This window comes from Pristis pectinata, chromosome 9 (assembly GCF_009764475.1).
Source record: "Pristis pectinata isolate sPriPec2 chromosome 9, sPriPec2.1.pri, whole genome shotgun sequence".
Taxonomy (NCBI): domain Eukaryota; kingdom Metazoa; phylum Chordata; class Chondrichthyes; order Rhinopristiformes; family Pristidae; genus Pristis; species Pristis pectinata.
In genome coordinates, this window is record NC_067413.1 from 10,346,262 (window position 1) to 10,368,028 (window position 21,767).

The following is a 21,767-nucleotide window of genomic DNA, read 5'->3' on the forward strand; positions in this document are numbered from 1 at the left end:
CAAGCTCCAAGCCATTATCAATTTGTTCACTGAAGCATATTAAAGAATGGACCATCTACAAATCTTCTACAAACCTGCCCCCACCGTACAACCCTACCATCTGACAAGGTCCACAACGGGACCCTGGTAAACGTGGACTGCTCCCTATCTCTAAGGAACATCCTCTCAATGAAGACAACCATTGATGACAAAAGTCATCACGGCCTTTAGTGCACCAGCACACCCTTTGGCTCAATGGAAAGAGGGTTTGGAGGTCTAGATCTCAAGCCTCCCGATAAAGCTCATGATCTTCTGGGCAGCAGTGATCCAAACCCTCCTGTCCAGTGAGCCTTGAACCTTTTGCAACAGGCAGCTCAAAGCACTGGGGAGATCCCACCAACATAATCTCTGCAAAATATTATCTTAAATTCCCTGGTGGATATGCAACCCAATGCGAGTGTCTTCACCCTGGCCTTGGCATTGAACCCCTAATTACACTCAGTTGGCTCTGTTGGGCAAACCATGTTGTTTGCATGCCTGAGACTGGACTCCCAAAAAGAAACACTATTCCAAGCTCTGTTATGGCATGAGATTGCCAGGTGGATGAAGCTCTCAAAGCTTCCCTTAAAAAGTGCAACATCCACTGGCTCCAGGAATATCTGGACAACGACCATAGAAGATTCTGAATGGCACTGTAAAGCTCAACTCTATGCAAAGGGAGCAGAAGGTGTTACCTGCCAGTCTGCCTCCTCTGTTGCCTCTGCTTATAAGGCATATGGCGTGCTTGCCTTCATTGGTAGGGGTGTTGAGTAGAAGAGTAAGGAAAGTCATGCTGCAGCTATGGAAAGCATTAGTCAGACTGCACTTGGAGTATTGTGTGCAGTTCTGATCACCCCATTATAGGAAGGATGTGGAGACTGTGAAAAGGGTGCAGAGGAGGTTTACCAGGTTGCTGCCTGCATTAGAGGGCATGAGCTCTAAGGAAAGGTTGGACAAACTTGAGTTGTTCTCCCTAGAGTGTCAGAGGCTGAGGGGAGACCTAATAGAGGTTTGTTAAATTATGAGAGGCATAGATAGGGTAGACAGTCAGAATCCTTTCCCCAAGGTAGAAATGTTAAACACCAGAGGACATGCTTTTAAGATTAGAGGGGGGGAAGTTTAAAGGTGACGTGAGTTTAAGAAAAACAGAGAGTGGTAGGTGCCTGGAATGGGTTACTGGGGGTAGCAGTGGAAGCAGGCAGTATGGTGGAGTTTGAGGCTTTTAGATAGACACATGAAAATGAAGGGAATGGAAGGATCTGAATGGCAGCACGTTAGTGTAGCGGTTAGCGTAACGCTATTACAGCGCCAGCGACCCGGGTTCAATTCCCGCCGCTGTCTGTAAGGAGTTTGTACGTTCTCCCTGTGTGTCTGCGTGGGTTTCCTCCGGGTGCTCCGGTTTCCTCCCACATTCCAAAGATTCCAGGTTAGGAAGTTGTGGGCATGCTATGTTGGCGCCGGAAGCGTGGCGACACTTGCAGGCTGCCCCCAGCACATTCTCAGTAACGCAAAAAGATGCATTTCACTGTGTGTCTTGATGTACATGTGACTAATAAGTAAATATCTTATCTTAAACAGGAAGAGTACATATAGTACAAATTGGCATCATGATCAGTACAAGGTGGTGGGCTCAATGACCTGCCCAGCGCTGTACTGCTCTGTGTGATGCAGACTCCACATGAGCCTCATCAGTCACCCCAGACCCCGGGAACTGGAGTGGGAGCAAGTTGTCCTGGAGCCCAAGGGCACTGCCCAAATCTCCGTTACAGCGCCGCCTGCCGGTCACAGCGCGGTACTACAGCGGGGGTACAGCGCCGCCTGCCGGTCAATGTCCTGCGCGACACCGGGGGTGTGGCGCCGCCTGTCGGGGCCCTGCCGCCATCGCAGCTGGAGAGAGCGGCGCCAAAGCTGCGGCCTCGCTAATCGACGCCCGGGGCCGTGCGCTGTCGCTCGGCTTCGCTTCGCTGCCTTTTCCCGCCGGTTGAGGGGCGATGTTCGTGGCTCGGAGCATCGCGGCCGATCACAAGGACCTGATCCACGATGTTTCCTTCGACTTCCACGGGCGACGGATGGCGACCTGCTCCAGTGACCAGAGCGTGAAGGTGGGGAGGCCGCGGGCGGGGGCCTGAGGCCGGGCCCTGGGGCTGGGTCCCCCGGTCCCCAGGACTGACTGCAGGCCTGGGCCGCGGCTGCAGGGCCGGGAGTTTGCCGACGACCTCTCTCCGGCAGCGGGATTTGGCCCCGGGGGCTGCCGGAGACACCGAGGCTGCAGGGGGTGGAGATGAACCGCGGCCGCCGGCTCCGGGCCAGGCCGAGGCCTCGGAACATGGAGCCCGTTAAATCCCTTTTGTGTGTCGGCCTTCAGCGAGAGGAATGTGTTCTGAACGACACCCGGCCCGCCCAACTCTACCCCCACCCAACCCTACCCCGTCACCCTACCCCCACCCAACCCTACCCCCATCCAACCCTACCCCCGTCACCCTACCCCCATCCAACCCTACCCCCGTCACCCTACCCCCATCCAACCCTATTCCGTCACCCTACCCCCACCCAACCCTACCCCCATCCAACCCTACCCCCGTCACCCTACCCCCATCCAACCCTACCCCGTCACCCTACCCCCACCCAACCCTACACCCATCACCCTACCCCCCCAACCCTACACCCATCACCCTACCCCCCCACCCTACCCCCGTCACCCTATCCCATTCACCCCGTCACCCTACCCCCATCACCTAACCCACCCAACCCTACCCCCCATCGCCCTACCCCACCCCTCTACCCTCTCTCTCCCCTGCACCCTCTCTCTCCCCAACCAACTCCCCCCAACCCTCTCCCCCCACCCTCTCTCCCCCCCACCCCCCCACCCTCTCTCCCCCCCACCCTCTCTCCCCTCCCTCCCCTCCCCCACCCCCCCAACCCTCTCTCCCCTCCCCCACCCCCCACCCTCTCTCCCCTCCCTCCCACCCTCTCTCCCCTCCCTCCCCTCCCCCACCCTCTCTCCCCTCCCTCCCCTCCCCCACCCTCCCACCCTCTCTCCCCCCCCCACCCTCCCACCCTCTCTCCCCCCCCCACCCTCCCACCCTCTCTCCCCCCTCTCTCCTCCCTCCCCCCCACCCTCTCTCCCCCCCTCTCTCCCCCCCCCCCTCTCTCCCCCCCACCCTCCCACCCTCTCTCCCCCCCCCACCCTCCCACCCTCTCTCCCCCCCTCCACCCTCCCACCCTCTCTCCCCCCCTCCACCCTCCCACCCTCTCTCCCCCCCTCCACCCTCCCACCCTCTCTCCCCCCCTCCACCCTCCCACCCTCTCTCCCCCCCTCCACCCTCCCACCCTCTCTCCCCCCCCCACCCCTCCCACCCTCTCACCCTCTCTCCCCCCCTCCCACCCTCTCTCCCCCCCTCTCTCCCCCCCCTCCCACCCTCTCTCTCCCCCTCTCTCCCCCCCTCCCACCCTCTCTCCCCCCCTCCCACCCTCTCTCCCCCCCTCCCACCCTCTCTCCCCTCCTCCCACCCTCTCTCCCCTCCTCCCACCCTCTCTCCCCTCCAACCCCCCACCCTCTCTCCCCCCTTTCTCCCCACATCCCCCAAACCACCACTCCCCCACCCTCCCACCACTCAAATCTGTGGAGGCAAAGAGATAGCTGGCATTTCAGGTCGGGACCCTGCATCAGGCCCGGATGAAGGGTTTCAATCCAAAACATTGACCATGTCTTTGCCCCCACAGATGCTGCCTGATCTGCTGAGTCCTCCAGTGGGTTTTTGCTCTAGATGACAGCATCTGCAGTCTCTTGTGTCTAACGTGCAAGGTCAATGACCTTTCACATCATCATATTGGTTCAAGTGCTTTGTGGTCTGTTAAGTTTTTACGAAAGTAATGTGGCAGCATTTGCACACAGTAGTGTTCTTCAGTCTACTGATGAAAGGACCATTGATGCGAAGATCATGCTGAATGGAACACGCTGGTAATGTGGGAGGAGTGGGATGGCTCTGAGAACCAGAATGGTTCAAGTGCCCCCTGTCTTGTTAGAAGAAAGAAATAAAAATGGGGTACAGACAGATTAAATGAGTGGACAAGATGGAGTATAATGTGAGGTTATACACATTGGAAGAAAGAATGATAAAACAAATGTATTCTTTAAATAGAGTGAGAGTACAATGGAATTTAACAGAGTGCTGATGAGATCTCAAGGAGCGATATGCTTCCATTGATAGCGATGCAGTAATGCTATGTTGATTCCTGGATTGAAGGGGTTGACATTTGAAGAGAAGTTGAACTTATGTTTATTTGAATTTAGGAGAATGAGAGATGACCTTATTGAAATATTTATGATTCCAAGAGTGGTTGGCAGGGTGGATGCTGAGAGAATGTTTCACCTAGTGGGGTTATCTTAGAACTAGGGGGCATAGTTTCAGAATAAGGGGCACCCATTTAAGAGGGAAATGAGGAGGAATTTATTCTTCTAGAGTCATGAATCTTTGGAATTCTCTACCCTGGAGAGCTGTGGAGAGAAGTCATTGAATGCTTTCAAAGTGAAGATTGACTGACATTTGAACACCCTGGGATTTTGAGGGATATGGGGAGAGAGCAGGAAAGTGATGTTGAGGCAAGTTTGGCTAAACAATGAACTTACTGGACAATGGAGCAGATTCAAGGGATCAGTTCGGCCGCTCCAGCTCCTGTTTCTTGTGTAGCCTTGGTTGTGTGCAGTACGTTCAATGGCTTTGAAGATCAACAGTGGTTTCAATTTCTGATGGAAGTGAATGAAGTTCTGATGCTATTTTGATGAAGAGCAGGAGAGTTAACTCCGATATCCTAGCCCATAGATATCCCTTACTCAACATCACCAAAGTATATCACTAGTTGTTCAGGCCTTCTGTGTGCAAATTGCCTTCCATGTTTCCTACATCACAAAAGTGACTACACTTAATATTTCACTAACTTGAGTTATTTAGGAAAAGACTCAAAATGTGCTATGTAAATGCAAGCCTGTTTGTTCTGGGTTTCTTCCATTATTAGGTAAATTATTAGGAAGACAACCACTTGGGTAGTTTTCTCTAGAGCGGTGGAGGCTGAGGGGAGACATGATAAAACTTCATAAGATTATGAGAGGGGAGGCATAGTTAGAGTAGTCCGCCGGTATCTTTTTTCCAGGGTCGAAATGTCTAATACTAAAGGGCATGCATTTAAGGTGAGAGGGGCGTAAGTTCAAAGGAGATGTGCAGGGCAAGTTTTTTTTACAGAGAGTGGTGGATGCTTGGAATGCGCTGCCAGGGTGGTGGTGGAGGCAAATACGAGAGAGACGCTTATGAGGCTCTTAGGTAGGCACATTGATATAGAGAGAATGGAGAGATATGGACGTTGTGTAGGCAGAAGGGACTAGTTTAGTTAGGCATTTAATTACTAGTTTAATTAGTTTGGCACAACATCATGAGCTGAAGGGCCTGTTCCTATGTTGTACCGTTCTATGTTCTATAATGGTTGAATCTACTGTCTGGCATTTGGGAGCAGGGAGGAGAGAGAGTGCCTTCCTATTCATGCCTGTGGGGGAAACACATGGCCACAGATCAGGTAAGATATGTTACAAAGGCATCCATTGCTCCTTCAGTGGCCTTTTGTAATGATTACATGTTGCACACATCTGTGTGGTGTACAGCTAGTAAGGTTCCATTTCAGGAGCTCTTTATGATAAAAGTATTGCAGATTTATGACAGGATGGGCAACTAATGACGTAATGCTGTCTGTGACTGTTGAATGTGTGTTTTTTTTAACCTTTGTTGCACTTATTTGGCAGGTATGGGACAAAGGTGAAACTGAAGAATGGCACTGCACAGCTAGCTGGAAGGTAATGAGATGCTTCCTGATGCTTATTACACAATGTATTAACATGTATTCCAAATTGTAGATATTTGTATGTGCATGCACTCATTTGTTCACCTGTGCATGTATGCCTTCAAATGTTATTCACTCATTGAGTTTGCAGATGGAAGTAGATGCTAAATGTTGATACTTTCTAATTATTTTTAAAATCAGTGATCCCCTTAACTAACTGACTTTGTATGGTATTCTTTAACAATAATTTTTTTAAAATGTTCTTTGAATTAATAGTATTTCTTTAGATAAGTTGAGTCTATAATTGAGGCTCTCTTTAACACTGAGTCAATATCTATATGTGTGATACTATTGTTCACATACTAAAATAATTTAGATAAAATCCTGTTTCCTATTGGGAATAGGTCTCCCTAGCCTGGAGCTCAGAGATTCAGGCAGTGATGCTCGCTTCAATCTTTTTTTTTCCTTCTCTCTCTCTCTCTTTTATCTGCATGAAGGTCCTCCAAGATCCCTGCAAAAGTAACTGCACACATTGGCTCTGTTTATTATCTGGATCGTGGTGAGGGTGGGTTGTATGACTGGTGACACTAACGTTCTGCTGTGCGGACGAGAATGTTGGAGTGCTGTGTCGTCTTGTTGAGAATGTTTCACGTTTTTGAAGGGAACGAGGGGTGGGGATGAAAGAAACCTGTTATTGCAATAATATGAAAAGTAAAGTGGCTGCAGCTTGAATTGGTCAAAAGTGAAGTGACTGATGGCAGGGTAGAGGACCGTAAGGGAGAAAGAAACAAACGGAATAAGGACACAAAGCCACGTACGTGAAAGGTCTGAAGTCTCTGATGTCATTCAATAAGGTGGCCAATTTGTATTTCTCCCCATTGCCTTGACTCTGATTGAATTATTGATTAAACATCCTAAACATCTATTGGATAGATAGTCAGAGGCGTTTACCCAGGGCTGAAATGGTTGCCACAAGAGGACATAGGTTTAAGGTGCTGGGAAGTAGGTATAGAGGAGATGTCAGGGGTAAGTTTTTTACTCAGAGAGTGGTGAGTGCTTGGAATGGGCTGCCGGCAACGGTGGTGGAGGCGGATACGATAGGGTCTTTTAAGAGACTTTTGGATAGGTACATGGAGCTGAGAAAAATAGAGGGCTATGGGTAAGCCTAGTAATTTCTAAGGTAGGGACATGTTTGGCACAGCTTTGTGGGCCGAAGGGCCTGAATTGTGCTGTAGGTTTTCTTTGTTTCTAAAGGACTTGCCATCCACAGCCATCTGGATTAGATAATTCCAAATTATCACAACCATGAGTGAAGAACTTTCTCCTTGTCTCAGGCCGAATATGCCATCCCCTTGTCCCGAGGTTCTGACTCCTTGTTCTAGACTCTCTTGCCAAGGGAAACAGCCTCTGTACATCTCCATCTGTCATTAACGAGCTTTCAGATGACCTAAACTGTTTCTCTCTCTCCACAGATGCTGCTAAATATTTCTTGCGTTTTGTTGTTTTTATTTTGGATTTCCAGCATTTGTTTTTTGAACTATCCAGTCGATTTCACTAAAAATTATGTATTTCAATGAAGTGACTTCTCATTCCTTCTAAACCGGAGAACTTAGGCCCTATCTACCCAGATTTTCCTCATGACACAATGCTCTCATGCTGGTAGTTAGATGAAATAGGGTGGGAGGATGCTTGTGTGGAATATAAACACTGACCTGTACTGATTCCATGGGCTCAATTGTACGTTTCAATGCTATGAATGCCATTCTAACTCGGATGCATATCGTTCGAGCCACTCTGCTCTCCAGCTCCTAATACAGATTTTTTAAAATTTAAACCTCCTTTGCAGACACACAGTGGATCAGTATGGAGAGTGACGTGGGCCCATCCTGAGTTTGGCCAGGTGCTGGCTTCTTGCTCATTTGATCGGACTGCAGCCGTGTGTGGGAGGAGATAGTGGGAGAGTTCTAACGACAAACTGCGGGGTCAGAGTCATTGGTGGAGTCATTGGATCTTTTCACCACCTGTGTGGACATCAGTTGATTAGGTCAGACTATAAGTCAAATCTTGTTATCAAATTACTGTTGCAATATATACACAATACTCTTGCGTATTCAGTTTTAGATCCAAATGGTTTTGATCACTTGGGCCCATTTTCAAAGCAATTCTAGCCACATTATCCAGTGTACTTCATTTTCAAGAAAATGCATTTTTATCTCGATGTACAATAACACCTGTTTCCTAGAGGAATAAAGGGCTGCAGATGCTGGAACCTAGATGAACAACATGATGATGCTGGAGGAACTCAGCAGGCCAGGCAGGGTCCTGACCCAAAACATTGACCGCCTGCTTTTCTCCATGGATGCTGCCTGACCTGCTGAGACACCTGTTTCCTGTTGCATTCTGCCCAAACCAACCTTGATTTTAAGTGTGCCCAACAGTTTCCAGCTCTGCTTATGTGTCTGTAAATGCTTGAGGCTGTGTACTAATCTTCTAGAGCTTGTCTTTTCACAGCACTTTCAGCCCTCTACCATAAGAAGTTCCAGCATAGCAATCAAAAACCATGTCTCACCTAAAGCAATCTGATCTACTCATTTCACATGTTCCAGTACAACAGGATTGGGTTCATTTATGATTCTCCCCCAGGATCCAATAACCAACACTTTTTGTATAGGTCCAATCAGAAGTGTATCATTGCAATTGTCACCATCTTGAGGTAGCATACTAGAATAAAAATGTTAGCAACTTGCATATTAAAATGCCTGTTTCCAAACAGGTGAAGAGGACTACACTGGTGGACAGCAGAACCTCAGTGACGGATGTGAAATTTGCCCCAAAACACATGGGCTTGGTTCTAGCCACCTGTTCTGCAGATGGTGTTGTGCGGATATACGAGGCGCCAGATGTCATGAACCTCAGTCAGTGGTCCTTACAGCATGAGATCTCATGCAAATTGAGCTGCAGCTGCATTTCCTGGAACCCCTCCAGGTGAGGAAAGTGCATGCACTGTGTGGGTATTTACACCAAACCATGTTTTGAGTAAGTTTATTTAACCAATGAACTGTTGTATATAAAATAGCAATTGCCCGAAAGTACATGCATAACTTTTTGTTAATAGAGATACTTTTTACATATTATTACAAATAATTAAAAGTGCCCTTCAGAAGAAATTTGTGCTTTCAAATTATTTTGGAAGACTTATCCCATGAGTTCCATTCCCATTGCTTTTTCCCCATGGCAATGATCCCCCATTTATCCAGTTCTCCTTTTAAAGTTATTTTCGAATCTGCTTCTGGCACCCTTACGGGCTGTGCTTTCTGGTTCAAAGCAACATGCAGTATTTGAAGAGTCTCTTCACCTTCCATGCTCTCTCCCTCTCTGCTCTGAGAGGAAAGTAATGCAGTTTGAATCTCAATGGCTGGTGGAGCTGTTAGTCCAGTCATATTAACTGGTTCTGAATCAGACAGTGTGAGTGTAGAATCAGCAATGGTTTCAGCCCATCAATTTGAAAATAACTCCTTTAACGAACAAAAGTGCAGCTTTCAAATACAGTGAAAGTTAACACATTGACTGGGCCTCTTCTTGTACAGAGGTAATTGCATGTTTGGTAAATATATATATACACATATGGTTTAAACTGTCTCCAATGCTGTTTGTTATTACAGTTCCCGTTCTCATCCCCCTATGATAGCAGTGGGAAGTGACGACAGCAGCACAAACATAGGTGGCAAGGTTCAAATTTATGAATACAATGAAAACACCAGGTATGCCACAATGCAGAGCGTTATAGAGATTGTTTTTGATGCTTTTCTCCCATCTTTTCCTAATTTGTGTAGTGGCATAAAAGCTATCTTATTGGGCCAGTGATCACCAGGTGTGTTTCAATGATCCAGAAACTTAAATTCAGATCTCACCATGGTAGATGTGGAACTTAAAGTCAGTTAACAAACACATCTGGAATTAAAAAAGCTAGTATGAAGAATGAGCATAACACTACCAGATTTTTAGCAAAGCCCATCTTGTTTGCTCATTCCTTTTAACAGAGGAAATGTAGATATTAGTCTGGTGTGTTGTCATCCACAGTAATGAGGTAACCTCCCAACTGTCCTCTGAAATGGATCAGCAAACCACAATGTACAGTGGGAGTGTCTTCACCAAGTGTACTGCAATGCTTCAAGAAGATGGTTCACCATCACTTTCTCAAGATCATTTGGGAATGGCCAATAAATGTAGGTTTTTCCCTGGAACTGTAACGTTCCAGGAATTATTTTTTAAAAAAAAGAAAGGTAGTATTCCACACATGCTCGAAGAAAGTTTGGTGAACAGATTCTGCACCAGATAGCCAAGTGTTCACAGGAAACCTTGACAGTGAGCGTCAGCAGGCTTCCTCCCACAACTCCATCTTAACCTTCCAACTAGCACGTCCTTAGCATGAAGGAAGAAAATGAAGCACCCAGAGGAAACCCATCCAGTCACAGGAACAAGTGCAAGCTCATACAAATGACACCCAAAGTCAGCATTGAACCTGGGTCTCTGGAGCTGTGAGGCAGCAGAGCTAACTACTGTGCCACCTATTATCTCGAGTTCACAAGCAAAGATTCTCATTAAGTGGGGACTTTGGAAATCAATTGTAGCTTTATTTCACTGTTGTCCCAACTGGGATCAATTTAAAACACAGGATATTGATGAAGGATTCTAACTATAGAGCCCAGAATCTATCCCCAAGCTGCACTTATTTGCATGTTTCAATAATAATTTTTTTAATGTTATTTCTGTTTAGCCCTGTTGTCTTACTGAACCCAGCATTATAACAAAGCACAAATGTATAATAACAGAACACATGAAAAGAATTCACAATGTTCCTGTATCTCCCTCTCAGAAGTCATGACTGTCAAATGCTAAGGTGTGAGTTTAGGGTTGTAGACTGAATATAATAAACTCTGTAACATTGTGTAATTAAAGTTATAACCTTTATTGTGTGGGTATGATTGATCACACTTTCCTACATGTAGATAATTAATATATAAATAGAGGTGCTCCAGTTCATCTAAGGTTTGAAGTCTGCAGATTTTATATGTTTTAAGTGTATTTAGAGCAGTTGCTTTAATCTGTTGAGGCACATTTTGTCATTCTATTTTTTTGTCCTCAAATGAGTGACAGCATTCATAGAATGTGCATCTGGATCTTTATTTGAGGATTAAATTGAAAAGAAAATAGGGGCAAAGAATAAATAAATGAATCCTAATTTGATATTTGTGTTTTTTATTTCAGGAAATATGCAAAAGCAGAAACCTTAATTACAGTTACCGATCCTGTGCATGATATTGCTTTTGCTCCAAACCTTGGAAGGTCATTCCATATTCTTGCAGTAGCAAATAAAGATGTTCGAATTTTCACACTAAAACCGTTAAGGTGGGAATACTTGCATCCTAATTTCTTAATGGCGTCATTTTGTAGTATAAGTTTCTTTGAGTTAAACAAAACTGAAAACGTCATCTTGATGAATAATTTCATACCCAAAATAGCAGTATTTGTTTCATCCTGATCTTTCTGTAGTTATCTTTTGACTTCTAACCAGTTGCATAGCCAATATAAAAATTACTATTTTAAATCTTCATCATCTTTTCCCCCAGAAAGAATTGAGTAGTTCTGGAGGTCCAGCAAATTTGAAATTCAGACAGTGGCACAGTTTGATAATCACAATTCGCAGGTATGCGTGTGAGCTGGAACATCACTGGTACGGTCTTGGCGTCCTCTGGAGATGATGGATGTGTCAGATTATGGAAAGGTGATCTGAATTTCTTAGTCCAGTTAGAGTTATCTAAAGCCATTACCTTCAATATATAGTATTGTAATTCAGAAAGGTTTTGTTGAATATTGTATCTTGCTGATTTCAGTACAGGAATAGATAAGACTGTGAATAACTATCACTGAGGTGGTTTTATTACTCTGACTTTCCTGTTACATTAGCTGTCACATGAGCATTTAACTTCACGAATTGCTCATTGCAAGTTTTATATTAATATCACTTTTTCAGCGGTTTAAATAATTTGGGAAGTATCGTTAAACCTTTGGCATTCATGTTGCAGATGAAACTGAAAGACTGATAATAATTAGTTGGTTAGTTATCATTTAATGGTCCTACCAGATAGTTGTTGTTGTTAAGAGACAAAAGAACTAGAAAGAGGGATGCTACTTGAAAAGCTGATTGGTGCTAAACTGAGCTTCAGAACGCCAGATGACATCCGGTTCTACTACTTTCCCTTCTTGTGCTATGTGTGTATTCTAATTCAGCCTTGCAATTTAATTACCTGGTTATGAAGTCAGTCTTCTGGATATTTCAAGTCAGTTTCAGAAATTAGCATGCACAGACAATATTCATCTGTACAGATCCATTTCCTCATGATTATTAAAAGTTTGACTGGTGGCTCTTTCAGTTGCCTGCATGACATATCTGGTGAGCAATTCGGTTTATGGGGTATGCAGAAGAAACATTACACATGATGCCCTGGATTATGCAGGGGAAAAGTGGCTAGGTTTCAGCTCCTGATTTAACATTGTAGTTGGGGGTAAATCTGGACAAGTGACAGGTTCAGACATGACCTTGAACAACTACACAACGTGGAAAGTCTGTCTGCGAACAACTACACAACGTGGAAAGTCTGTCTGCAAACAACAAGGACCCACCACCTCAAGAGAAGAGAATGAGGTTGAATTAGTGAGAATCAAAAAGCTATTACAGGCAGAGGATGAACGTAAAGGGGAAGTCCTGGATAATCAAGTAGTACTTGGAAACCGAGACCAGTGGAACATATCTTGTCAGCTCAGCAGTTTTTATTCTACATTGATTGGAATCATTCTTAGGACAAGATGAACCTATAGATGAATTTAATAGAGCCAGGTGGAAAGTAAGATTTATACTAGAGAAGGGCTGAAGCTGCCTCAGCCCACTGCTGCTGATATCTTTGCTTTTGGTTTTGCTGTCTCTTGACTCCACAATTCCAGTGCTCTCTTGGTCATTTTCCATCTTCCACCCACTGTAAGTTCGAGCTCTGTTCACCCATCACCCTCTACTCAGTGGCCTTCATTGGCTACCATTCCAGCAGTGCTTGAATTTAAATCCATGTAGTTAATCCTTCCATGGCCTTGCCTTCCCTTTTCTGTAATCTCTTTTGGTTCTCTGAAAACCTTGTTCTGACGTCCTCGATTTCCTTTTCCTCTCCATTGGTTCTGTACTTCCTTCCTGAAATCTCTCCTCTCTGCTTTGGCCGGCGTCTTGTTCTGATTGTTTTGTGCTCAGTGTCAAATTTTGTCTGTTAACACTGCAGTGATATCCTACGATAAAAGGTAGTTTTTAGAACTATGGTATTGCTGATGGGTCGACAGCACACAGATTTACCCTGGAAACTCAATGAAATGTTCATTTCTGTTCACTGGGGATTTAAAATCCTTAAAGTTTGAAACGTTGACTGAAGTTCCGGTGCTTTTAATTTTGCAGCTAACTATATGGATACTTGGAAATGTACAGGCATATTGAAAGGAGATGGAAGTCCCGTAAATGGTGCCTTAAACCAACATCAATGGGAATTCTTAATCCTTCTGCAGTATTAAGCAATTCATCCTTACAGAATGCATTTAATGGAACATCCTGCCGGAGGGAGGTAGGTTGAAGGTCCCTTCAGTTCAGGTGCTGAACTGTTGCTGTTTTGGAGAAATTCAGGCATCATGTCGACCTTTGGGGGCTAATAAATTTGACTTAACTGTTGTTTACCCAGTGTAAGCCAATAACTGAGCAGAGCAGTCTCATGAATATGAGGTACCGTGTATCAAAACCGGCAGCAAATACTCATTGGATCACTGAACTTTGTCTTTACACTTGGGCAAGAGGTCCTTTATTATGAAGACTAAGATACGATGTATGTGATAATGTGATGAGAAGGTGGGTGGGTAGTCAGCATTTAGTGCATTTGGTAGCCCAATTTTGCAATTGCTGCTAGATGCTATTGGCTATCCTCGAGCTTCTGGGCATTTCCCCCACTATGAACCTGACAAATGTTCTTTTTGGAGTACTGTGACAAATTGTGTTCACAAATTATGCAATCATGCTGCTGCAACTTCTGTTATTTAAAATCATTTCATCTGTTTGATTTGCATTATCTCTGACTTTTGAATCATAAAGTCAGCTTTTTAGTTATACATATTTATAAAGAGAAATCTCTTTGAATAGACCTCTGACCCTGGTGTAATTTTAAAACTGAATGGGTGTGGTCTTAAATTCTTCAAATATGGCTACGATAATTTCAAAAAACAATACAGTTATAACCACATACTAGATACCATGACTTCTCAAGATGGAAGAAATAACAGTAGAAATTGAGTGCTTTACTCACTGCATGGTGTCCATGGTTACCTTGAATGGTTGATGTTTGTAGCACTAAAATAGTAAAACTCATTTGAAATAATGTATAAAGTTATATTAAAAAAGTATAACAGCCACCAAACACTGTTTTGTACATTTATTGCAAAAACTAGAAACTGTTTTCATGACATACAATGTCCATTACAGTAACAGTACAACTGTGAGCTTGTGTCTAAAGTAAAATAATTCATAATTTAATTTGCCTGATTGTAAATCAAACCTCCAAACTTTAGGTAGCAGTGGTCTAGGAGTTTACATTGAAGTGTATATGTTTTTCAGATTTAGGTTGGATGTTTTAGAGTATATGTTTTTCATTCACTGTTAGAAATGGGTTGCTTGCTTATGAATTGGAATTTACTCTGCCTGGGAACCCTGTCCAGATTCTCCTTGCGAATCCAGGGAGGTCGGTACTCTCCTGGGTGGTCGGTACTCTCCTGGGTGAAAATTATTATAATCTGCTGGAAGAACTCTGGGTCAAGCAGCATACTGCCTATCCTTATGCAGGGTTTCGACCCACAGATGCAGTTCGACCCGCTGAGTTCCACCAGCAGATTGTTTTTTGCTCCAGATTCCAATATCTGCAGTCTCTTGTCTCCCCTGAAAATTATAATAATTTGGGAAATCTAACTACATGTTGTAACTTGCTAAGGGGTCCTCTGGAACTACAAATACTTTGAGCCACTTACCTCTTTAATACTAAGGTAGTCACTAAGTCTCTTTAAAGTGCAGAGATTTCTTTGTTTTCAATGGATCTCTGAAATTTGGCTGCAAAGTCCTATAGACCTTAATTATAAATCCATGTTATGTTCTTGAAGAAACCCAGACATCAAACAATGTAATTAAAAGAAACGGGGAACCAAATTTCTTAGTCGGGTGTTTTTAATTTACTTAGTGATTCTAAGCAGGAATAACTATTTCAACTCTTCTGTTACTTTCTGGAAGCAATTCATTAATATCTGTTATGTCTATACTAGAGAGGTTTTGTGGAAAATATGCAGCTTGTCAGTCAGGAATGCTTTGTTCTTATTTTTGACCCAGATGCTACTGATGAAATACTATCTTGTATTCATAGGAAAGAAAACAATGAGTGTATTTCCCCTATCATTATTTGTCTGTGATGTGTTCACTCAACTTATTGGAGAAGTAGCTTCTGATTTCTTTTTTGAGGAAGTGTACCTAGTTTAGTGAAACCTAGAACCATGGCAGTGTGCAAAATTGTAGGGGTAAACAAGGTGGCTCAGGGCATTGATTTTCCCAGCCCTCATTCCCTTGGATATAATTTTTTTGAGTTTGTAGCTGTGGGCATTGCTCGCACATTCACTAAAACATTTACAACGACTTGCCCAAGAAGTAGAACTTCAGAACTATCAGAAGATAATTTGTGTTTTACTACCTAATTGTAGAAGTGAAAGATTAAAAAAAGTATAAGTTGCATTTAAAACATTTTCTTTTCCCCTATCCAAAAATATTTAATCAGACAGAATTGTTTGCAAATTTGAAATGTGGTTAAGCAAAGGTATATGTTCATTTTTTTTCTTTTAGGAAACTCTGATACATCTCACCTTCTACACTCACAATGCCCTTTTCAGCAGAAAGAAAACACAACTGATCTCGAGCTAACTGGAGTAACCTTGCTGTTTTGCTGCTTGTTGCATGCACACAGGAATGGAATGTGAACTCCTTTTCCCCCTTCCCAGTGACATCTGATATCTCCCAAGACCAACCTGCTTACTAATAACCTTGGATGGAAGGCTTCATAAAATTAAACATCTTTTGTCCCTGTTTGCTAGTGTTTTTTTTGAACAGTTGGCATCTATGTACAAGCAACTCAAAGGAGAGGCACATATTGCCTTACAGTACAGAAGCAGCCTTGAAACCTAATTTTCAACTTTGGAAGCCATGTATATATAACATTAAAATGACCAAAATTACGGAGAATGCTTCAAAGTGAATGAATAGAATTTAAATTGATCTTGCGTCACGGTACACTTCATTCTAAATAGCAACTACGCATATGATGCAGTGGGCACTCCAATGTTACGCATTTAAGATACTGATGAGGATATAGAACCCAAGCAGATATGCACCCTCTTTCCAGTGTGGGACCAAGAATGTTATGTGTTCTAATTGGAACAGGTTAAATAAACTGAGGTTTACATTGTCAGTATTGTGTGTACTTTTTTTTTAGTCATTGTATTTCTAACTTTTTTTTCTTTCTCCAAACTCTGGTAATATTTATATTGATTCATAATTATTGTGTTTACATAATGATTTATGAACTGTTTGAAAATAAAAGTGAAAAATAGTTAAAGATCATTGAATTGTACATCAAATTGCTTTACTGTGGTCATTTTCCTAACCAAGACCCAATGTTTTACTTTAATTATTTTAGGCATTTGTATCTTTCATTTTCTTATATTCACCACTTTTCTCTTTGTCTTCTGTTCTTTTCTCCCGTTTTTCTCTCTCGCCTGTCTTCCTCTACATCGTTTCAGGTCTTTCTTTCCCACTCCGGACCATGCTCGTGCTGGATCGAGATGGTCCACTTATGCCCAGCTTCCTCTTCCTCCTCTTCCTCCTATGGCAGAACAGTCTTGTGATGCTGACACAACCCACCTTCAGTATCGTAACTCTCAAAGTCGATACTCCAACAGGTCTCTTAATTCCTTGGTTGAGAATGAGGGGGTGCAATAAAAAACATCTACTTATGCAGAGGTGATAATTGTCTATGTTTCTGCTAACTTATTTCTACCCATACTTCTGATGTACAGAGAAAGTTTCTCAATGGATACCTTATTATCTTAATTCATATTTGAGTGACATAACTATGTAGATAATCTGATGTTGAATAGTTTATTCATCTAATGCTACCAGAATACTTAAGATTGGAAATCTGCAATTGCTGGCTGTATTCAATGATGGCTGATAGACCACGTTAAACTGAAAAAGTTATGGGTGTGCCTTAAGAATCAATGCCTACTGTTAGAAGATTTTTTTTTAATTGGGATAGTTCTGTTTTATAAGGGAATTTTGGAAGAAATGTACATTTTGAAATGATTTGACAATGTCAATTTTTTCTACATACAGCTTGTGTTTTTTGAGAAAAAATTCTCTTATGTTTTAAATATATTAACAACCACAAATGGAGTGATGCATGCAGTGTGTCTGTTAGCAGGATGATCGTATAAGCTGTGCTCATATTTGACATTCCTGTGCTTGAGCTGGAACACACCACCCTGTAGTCTGGGGTTTGACATATTTATCCAGGTAGAGAGTTACACCAGAAAATGGATTGAGTGTAAAATTAATTATACAGTTTTGTTAAAACAATAAAGGTGTATGCATAAAAACTGATTCTGTTATATTTTTGTGTCAGTAATCAAGCAGTTAAGTTCTATTCTCTCATGGAATAGATTTTACTTAATATTATTTGTCACTTAACTGAAAATTGATAATATTAAGCATTTCTTATGGGACTTGACAGGATAGAGGCAGAGATGATGTTTCCCCTGGCTAGGATATCTGGACCCTGGGGGTCTCAAAAGAAGGGGTGGCCATTTAGGAGCAATGAACAATGCTGGAGGAATTTATTGGGTCAAGCAACATCTGTGAGGTGAAAGGAATTGTCAACAATTCCAGTTGAAACCCTGCATCAGGACTGAGTGTGGAGAGGGCCATTTAGGGTTAGTTGGAGAAGTAATTTCTTCATGTAGGGAATACTGAATCTTTGGAATTCTCTGCACAGAGATATTAAGGATGTTGAGGGATATGGGGTTAGTGCAGGAAGTGGCACTGGAGTAAAGAACTGAATGGCAGAAGGTGTTCTTATTCTAGTGAGATTTTGAGATGACAAATGGGTAAATACCAGTAAATCAAAGTATTTGAATCATAGACCTATTTCAGTATTCCCACATGCAGAGTAAGAAGTTGACTGACAAAAACAATAAGTGTCTTTGTTAAATTATAGTATAATTTCAGTGTGTTTAAATACCATGTTAAAAGAGTATAAAGTTTTTTCCCATTGATATTGAAAATAAATGCCTGAAAACGTACCTTTTGTATGTCAGATACTGTGGTGGACCTCATATTGACACCATCCAAACTTAATAAAATAAGTATCCCTTCCTAAAAAATCCAAATGAAGAAAACAAGAGGTGTAGTAGTATTCAATTCCTGTATATGGATTTCCAAAAAGTCTTCAGTAAAGAGACATATAAATGGATATAAAATGATTGTTAGAGATAACAATGGGCTTTGGATTAGATTCTACTATTGGTAGATTTATGCTTCGAATAGTTCACTCTATTAATAATTCCTATCAATAACCTGGTAGTGTATTCCTTCAGTTTATTTGTGTGGGAATTTTGGATAAGTTGCACCACAAACTGGGGGGAAAAAGCAGAAAATGCGGGTGAAAAGGTGAGTTGGAGAAATTGTAGGGAGGACTTTCTAGCACCATGGAATTAGTCATGCTGAATGTTGTAATCATTTTCTACAAGGCCTGTGTCCCCTATACAAAGAAGCTGAGAAAGGTAGGGGAAAAAAATCCACATATTGCAAGAAAATAAATAATATATGAAGTGATCACATTATGTCAATAGAAGAATAGGAAAGGAGGCATGATTAGAGAAATTAAAGATGTAGACCAGATCCTGAGAAGGTATGAATAGTTAATTTAGGTTGCAGTAGCATTACTGGACTACCATCCAAAGTTCTAAACTATTGAACTGGAGTTATGAGTTAAAATCCTGGCATGGCAGCTAGGGAGTTTAAATTCAAGTAGTTCAATAAATCTAGGGAAGGAAACAACATCAATTATTGGTTTTTCTTTGTTTAAAAAATCCATTTGGTTCACTTGTGCCCTTCAGAGAAGGAAATATGCCATTTTGTTTAGCCTGGTATATACAGTACATGACTTCAGACCTTTCAAGGTGATTAGCTTTTGAAATGGCGAAGAAAGCCACAAGTTCGGACGCAACTGGGGATGGAAAGAAGATTAAAATGCTATGTGAAATATACCTTCAATGTAAGGTTTTTCATGGGAGTGAAACCAAACAAAATTTAACACATTTCTACATGAGCTAAAGGGATAGGTGATCAAAATACTTGACAAATTGGAATAGGGTTCAATGAAGGCACAGACTACAAGCCAACTGTGTGTCACTGAGCAGTTCTGGCACACAAATAACACATCCCCCTGGCTTGGAGACATGCAGTAGAAAAACAAACCCTTTGGCTTACTGTGTAATGCCAGCAATCCAGTATTTGTCCATACTAATCCCATTTTCCAGCATTTTGGCCTGTAGCTCTTCAGGTTGCTGTTGTGAAAGGGAAAAGTTTCTAATTAATAATATGTATGCCTCTTAAATTTTGTACACCTCAGTCAGTTTCCCTTTCCTTTTCCCCTCTGATCCACAGAATACAACCAACGTTCCTCATAGTTGAAATGCACCATCTCAGGCCCACATCCTTGTTAATCTCTACAACTGCTCCAATGACATTCTTTAAAGCCCAAATTCCTGATTTCCAGCATGTACAATCAAAGGGGAAAATTGTGCCAGTGATTAACAGTTTGCTGTGCAAAACTGCCATTTGTTGCTTATCTCTAATTTCTCCCTGAACTGGAGTGGCTTGATTGGCCATTTCAGGGGGCAATTTGGAGTTAACCACACTGGAACTGTGGAGTCAAATCCAACTCAGACTGCATAACAGTAGTAGATTTCCTTCCCAGATTGTTTTAGGACAGATGTTTCAAAGCCACTATGACAGATGCTAGCTATTTCTTTCAAATTTAAATTATTAAAATTACCCAGTTTGACATGCTGAACTTCAGACTGTAGTCTTTGGATCGGTCCGTCCAAACTGCTGATCGTCCAAAGTTCAGTAACTTTGATACCATAGTTGTGAGCTAGATTACTTTGGGTTTAGGACCATAGTGTTTGTGTTAGTTTAAATATTGGAGGAAAGGGAGGTAATGGCTTTGGCTAAGATATTGGTTAAGGACACAGGTTGGTCTCTGGTATAGCTATTGGGGATGGCTAACTTCTAGCAGTAGAAAAGGTTATTTGACAGTGCCTAGTTTTATTTTCCTTGGCTTTGCTGTATGATACAACAAGACAAATGACACAGTGACCATCAGAACCCAAAGGTTCATGACAAACCACTTGCTCCAATGCAAGCAAATGGTTGTCAATGTCCTCCAATCTGGCAAATCTAATTCCCAAAACAGAAAACAGGGAAAAGTTGCCAAAAATATACAAATCAATGCTGGATGTTATGTTAGTTTTTGGCTTCAGGGACAGTTTTGTGGTGGCAAAACAAGACTGCCAAGGTCTACAATTCCTTGGATTACACTAAGAAGATACTTTTCGGTTGAGGATCTTTAGTGGAGTTTGAGTTCAAGGCAAACAAAAGACTATCACTATAATAAAAAAAATGCTGGAAACACTCAGCAGGTCAGGCAGCATCTGAGGAGAGAATCAGAATTAACATTAACATGTTCTCCTCCACAGGTGCTGTCAGGTCTGCAGAGTGTTTCCATCATTTTGTTTTTATTTCAGTTTTCCAGCATCTTCACACAGCTTGTCCTCGCAATAGGGTTTTATAATGAAGAAAAGAACGAAATGACATCGGACAGAGTAAGTGTTCGGTGTTTAATTTAATCCCGGGGTGACGGTTTGGGGGCAGCGGCGTTTCAAATGAGTTTTGGCGGTTTGCTCGTGCTCCTGTCTCAGGGAGCGCGCGATGATGGACCGGGGTGTGACGTCGCGCTCGCGCGCGCTCCATAACCAACGAGGGTCCGGGCTCGGACGCGATGACGTCACGGCAAATAGACGGCGCGCCCCCCCGTGCGCGCCCCCCCCCCCCCGTGCGCGCGCCGAAACACCTCGCGCCCTGATGAAGTGAACTCGACCGTTTGTCGGAGGTGCCGCGCATGCGCACATCGACAGCACCCACCCACCCCCCCCAAACTTTTGAGCTGCGCGCCTCTAGCTCCCGGAGCCCAGGGCCTACCCCGCCGGGGATTGCTTGTTGTGTGGGCGCTTGGTTTAAAGTCTCACCGAGCACAGTTATTGACCAGATGAATTTACGTAAGTATCCTCTGAGTTAGAAGTTGAACTTTATTAGCAACCTGTCCGGACTTTTTATTGCTCGGAGTGCTTTATTCCCCTTGAGTAGTTGCTGAAAAGTTTTGTGTGAAAGCAAAAGTGTGCGGATTAGATCGGAGGATGAAACGCAGTGCACTTCATAGTATGCACAAAGAGTGATTACAATGCAGATTGGTAGTAGATTCAATAATAGCATTTAAAGGAGAATTAGGTAAATATTTGAATCAGGAAAACCTGCGGGATGCGAGAGAAGGACAGGAGAGGGGGACTAACTGGATTAGAACAGCCAGCTCCTCCTCTTCTCTGTTATTCTGTTGTTGCTGTTAATGTTGAAGGAATTTTTAAGGAATATTAATGAAGTCTTGATTGCAAAAGCTTTTGTAACTGCAAACGTT

The 21,767-nt window shown here is 42.8% G+C and overlaps 2 protein-coding genes across 2 annotated transcripts in view; both read left to right on the forward strand.

Annotated features, from left to right (window-relative positions):
* The first annotated feature begins 1,899 nt into the window (after positions 1 to 1,899).
* seh1l (SEH1-like (S. cerevisiae)) lies at positions 1,900 to 17,607 on the forward strand. Its single transcript, XM_052023768.1, is given in 13 exon segments — positions 1,900 to 2,120; positions 5,810 to 5,860; positions 7,694 to 7,842; position 8,166; positions 8,621 to 8,832; positions 9,510 to 9,608; positions 11,116 to 11,256; positions 11,477 to 11,502; positions 11,505 to 11,555; positions 11,558 to 11,632; positions 13,343 to 13,419; positions 13,422 to 13,516; positions 16,759 to 17,607. Coding segments are annotated over 13 exon segments (1,287 nt in total). The 5' UTR covers positions 1,900 to 2,009; the 3' UTR covers positions 16,958 to 17,607.
* Positions 17,608 to 21,270: 3,663 nt separating this feature from the next.
* cep192 (centrosomal protein 192) overlaps positions 21,271 to 21,767 on the forward strand; it is a 104,365-nt gene continuing 103,868 nt past the window's right edge. The window contains 1 exon segment of the mRNA XM_052023440.1: positions 21,271 to 21,354. The gene's annotated coding sequence lies outside the window, so the exon portion shown is untranslated.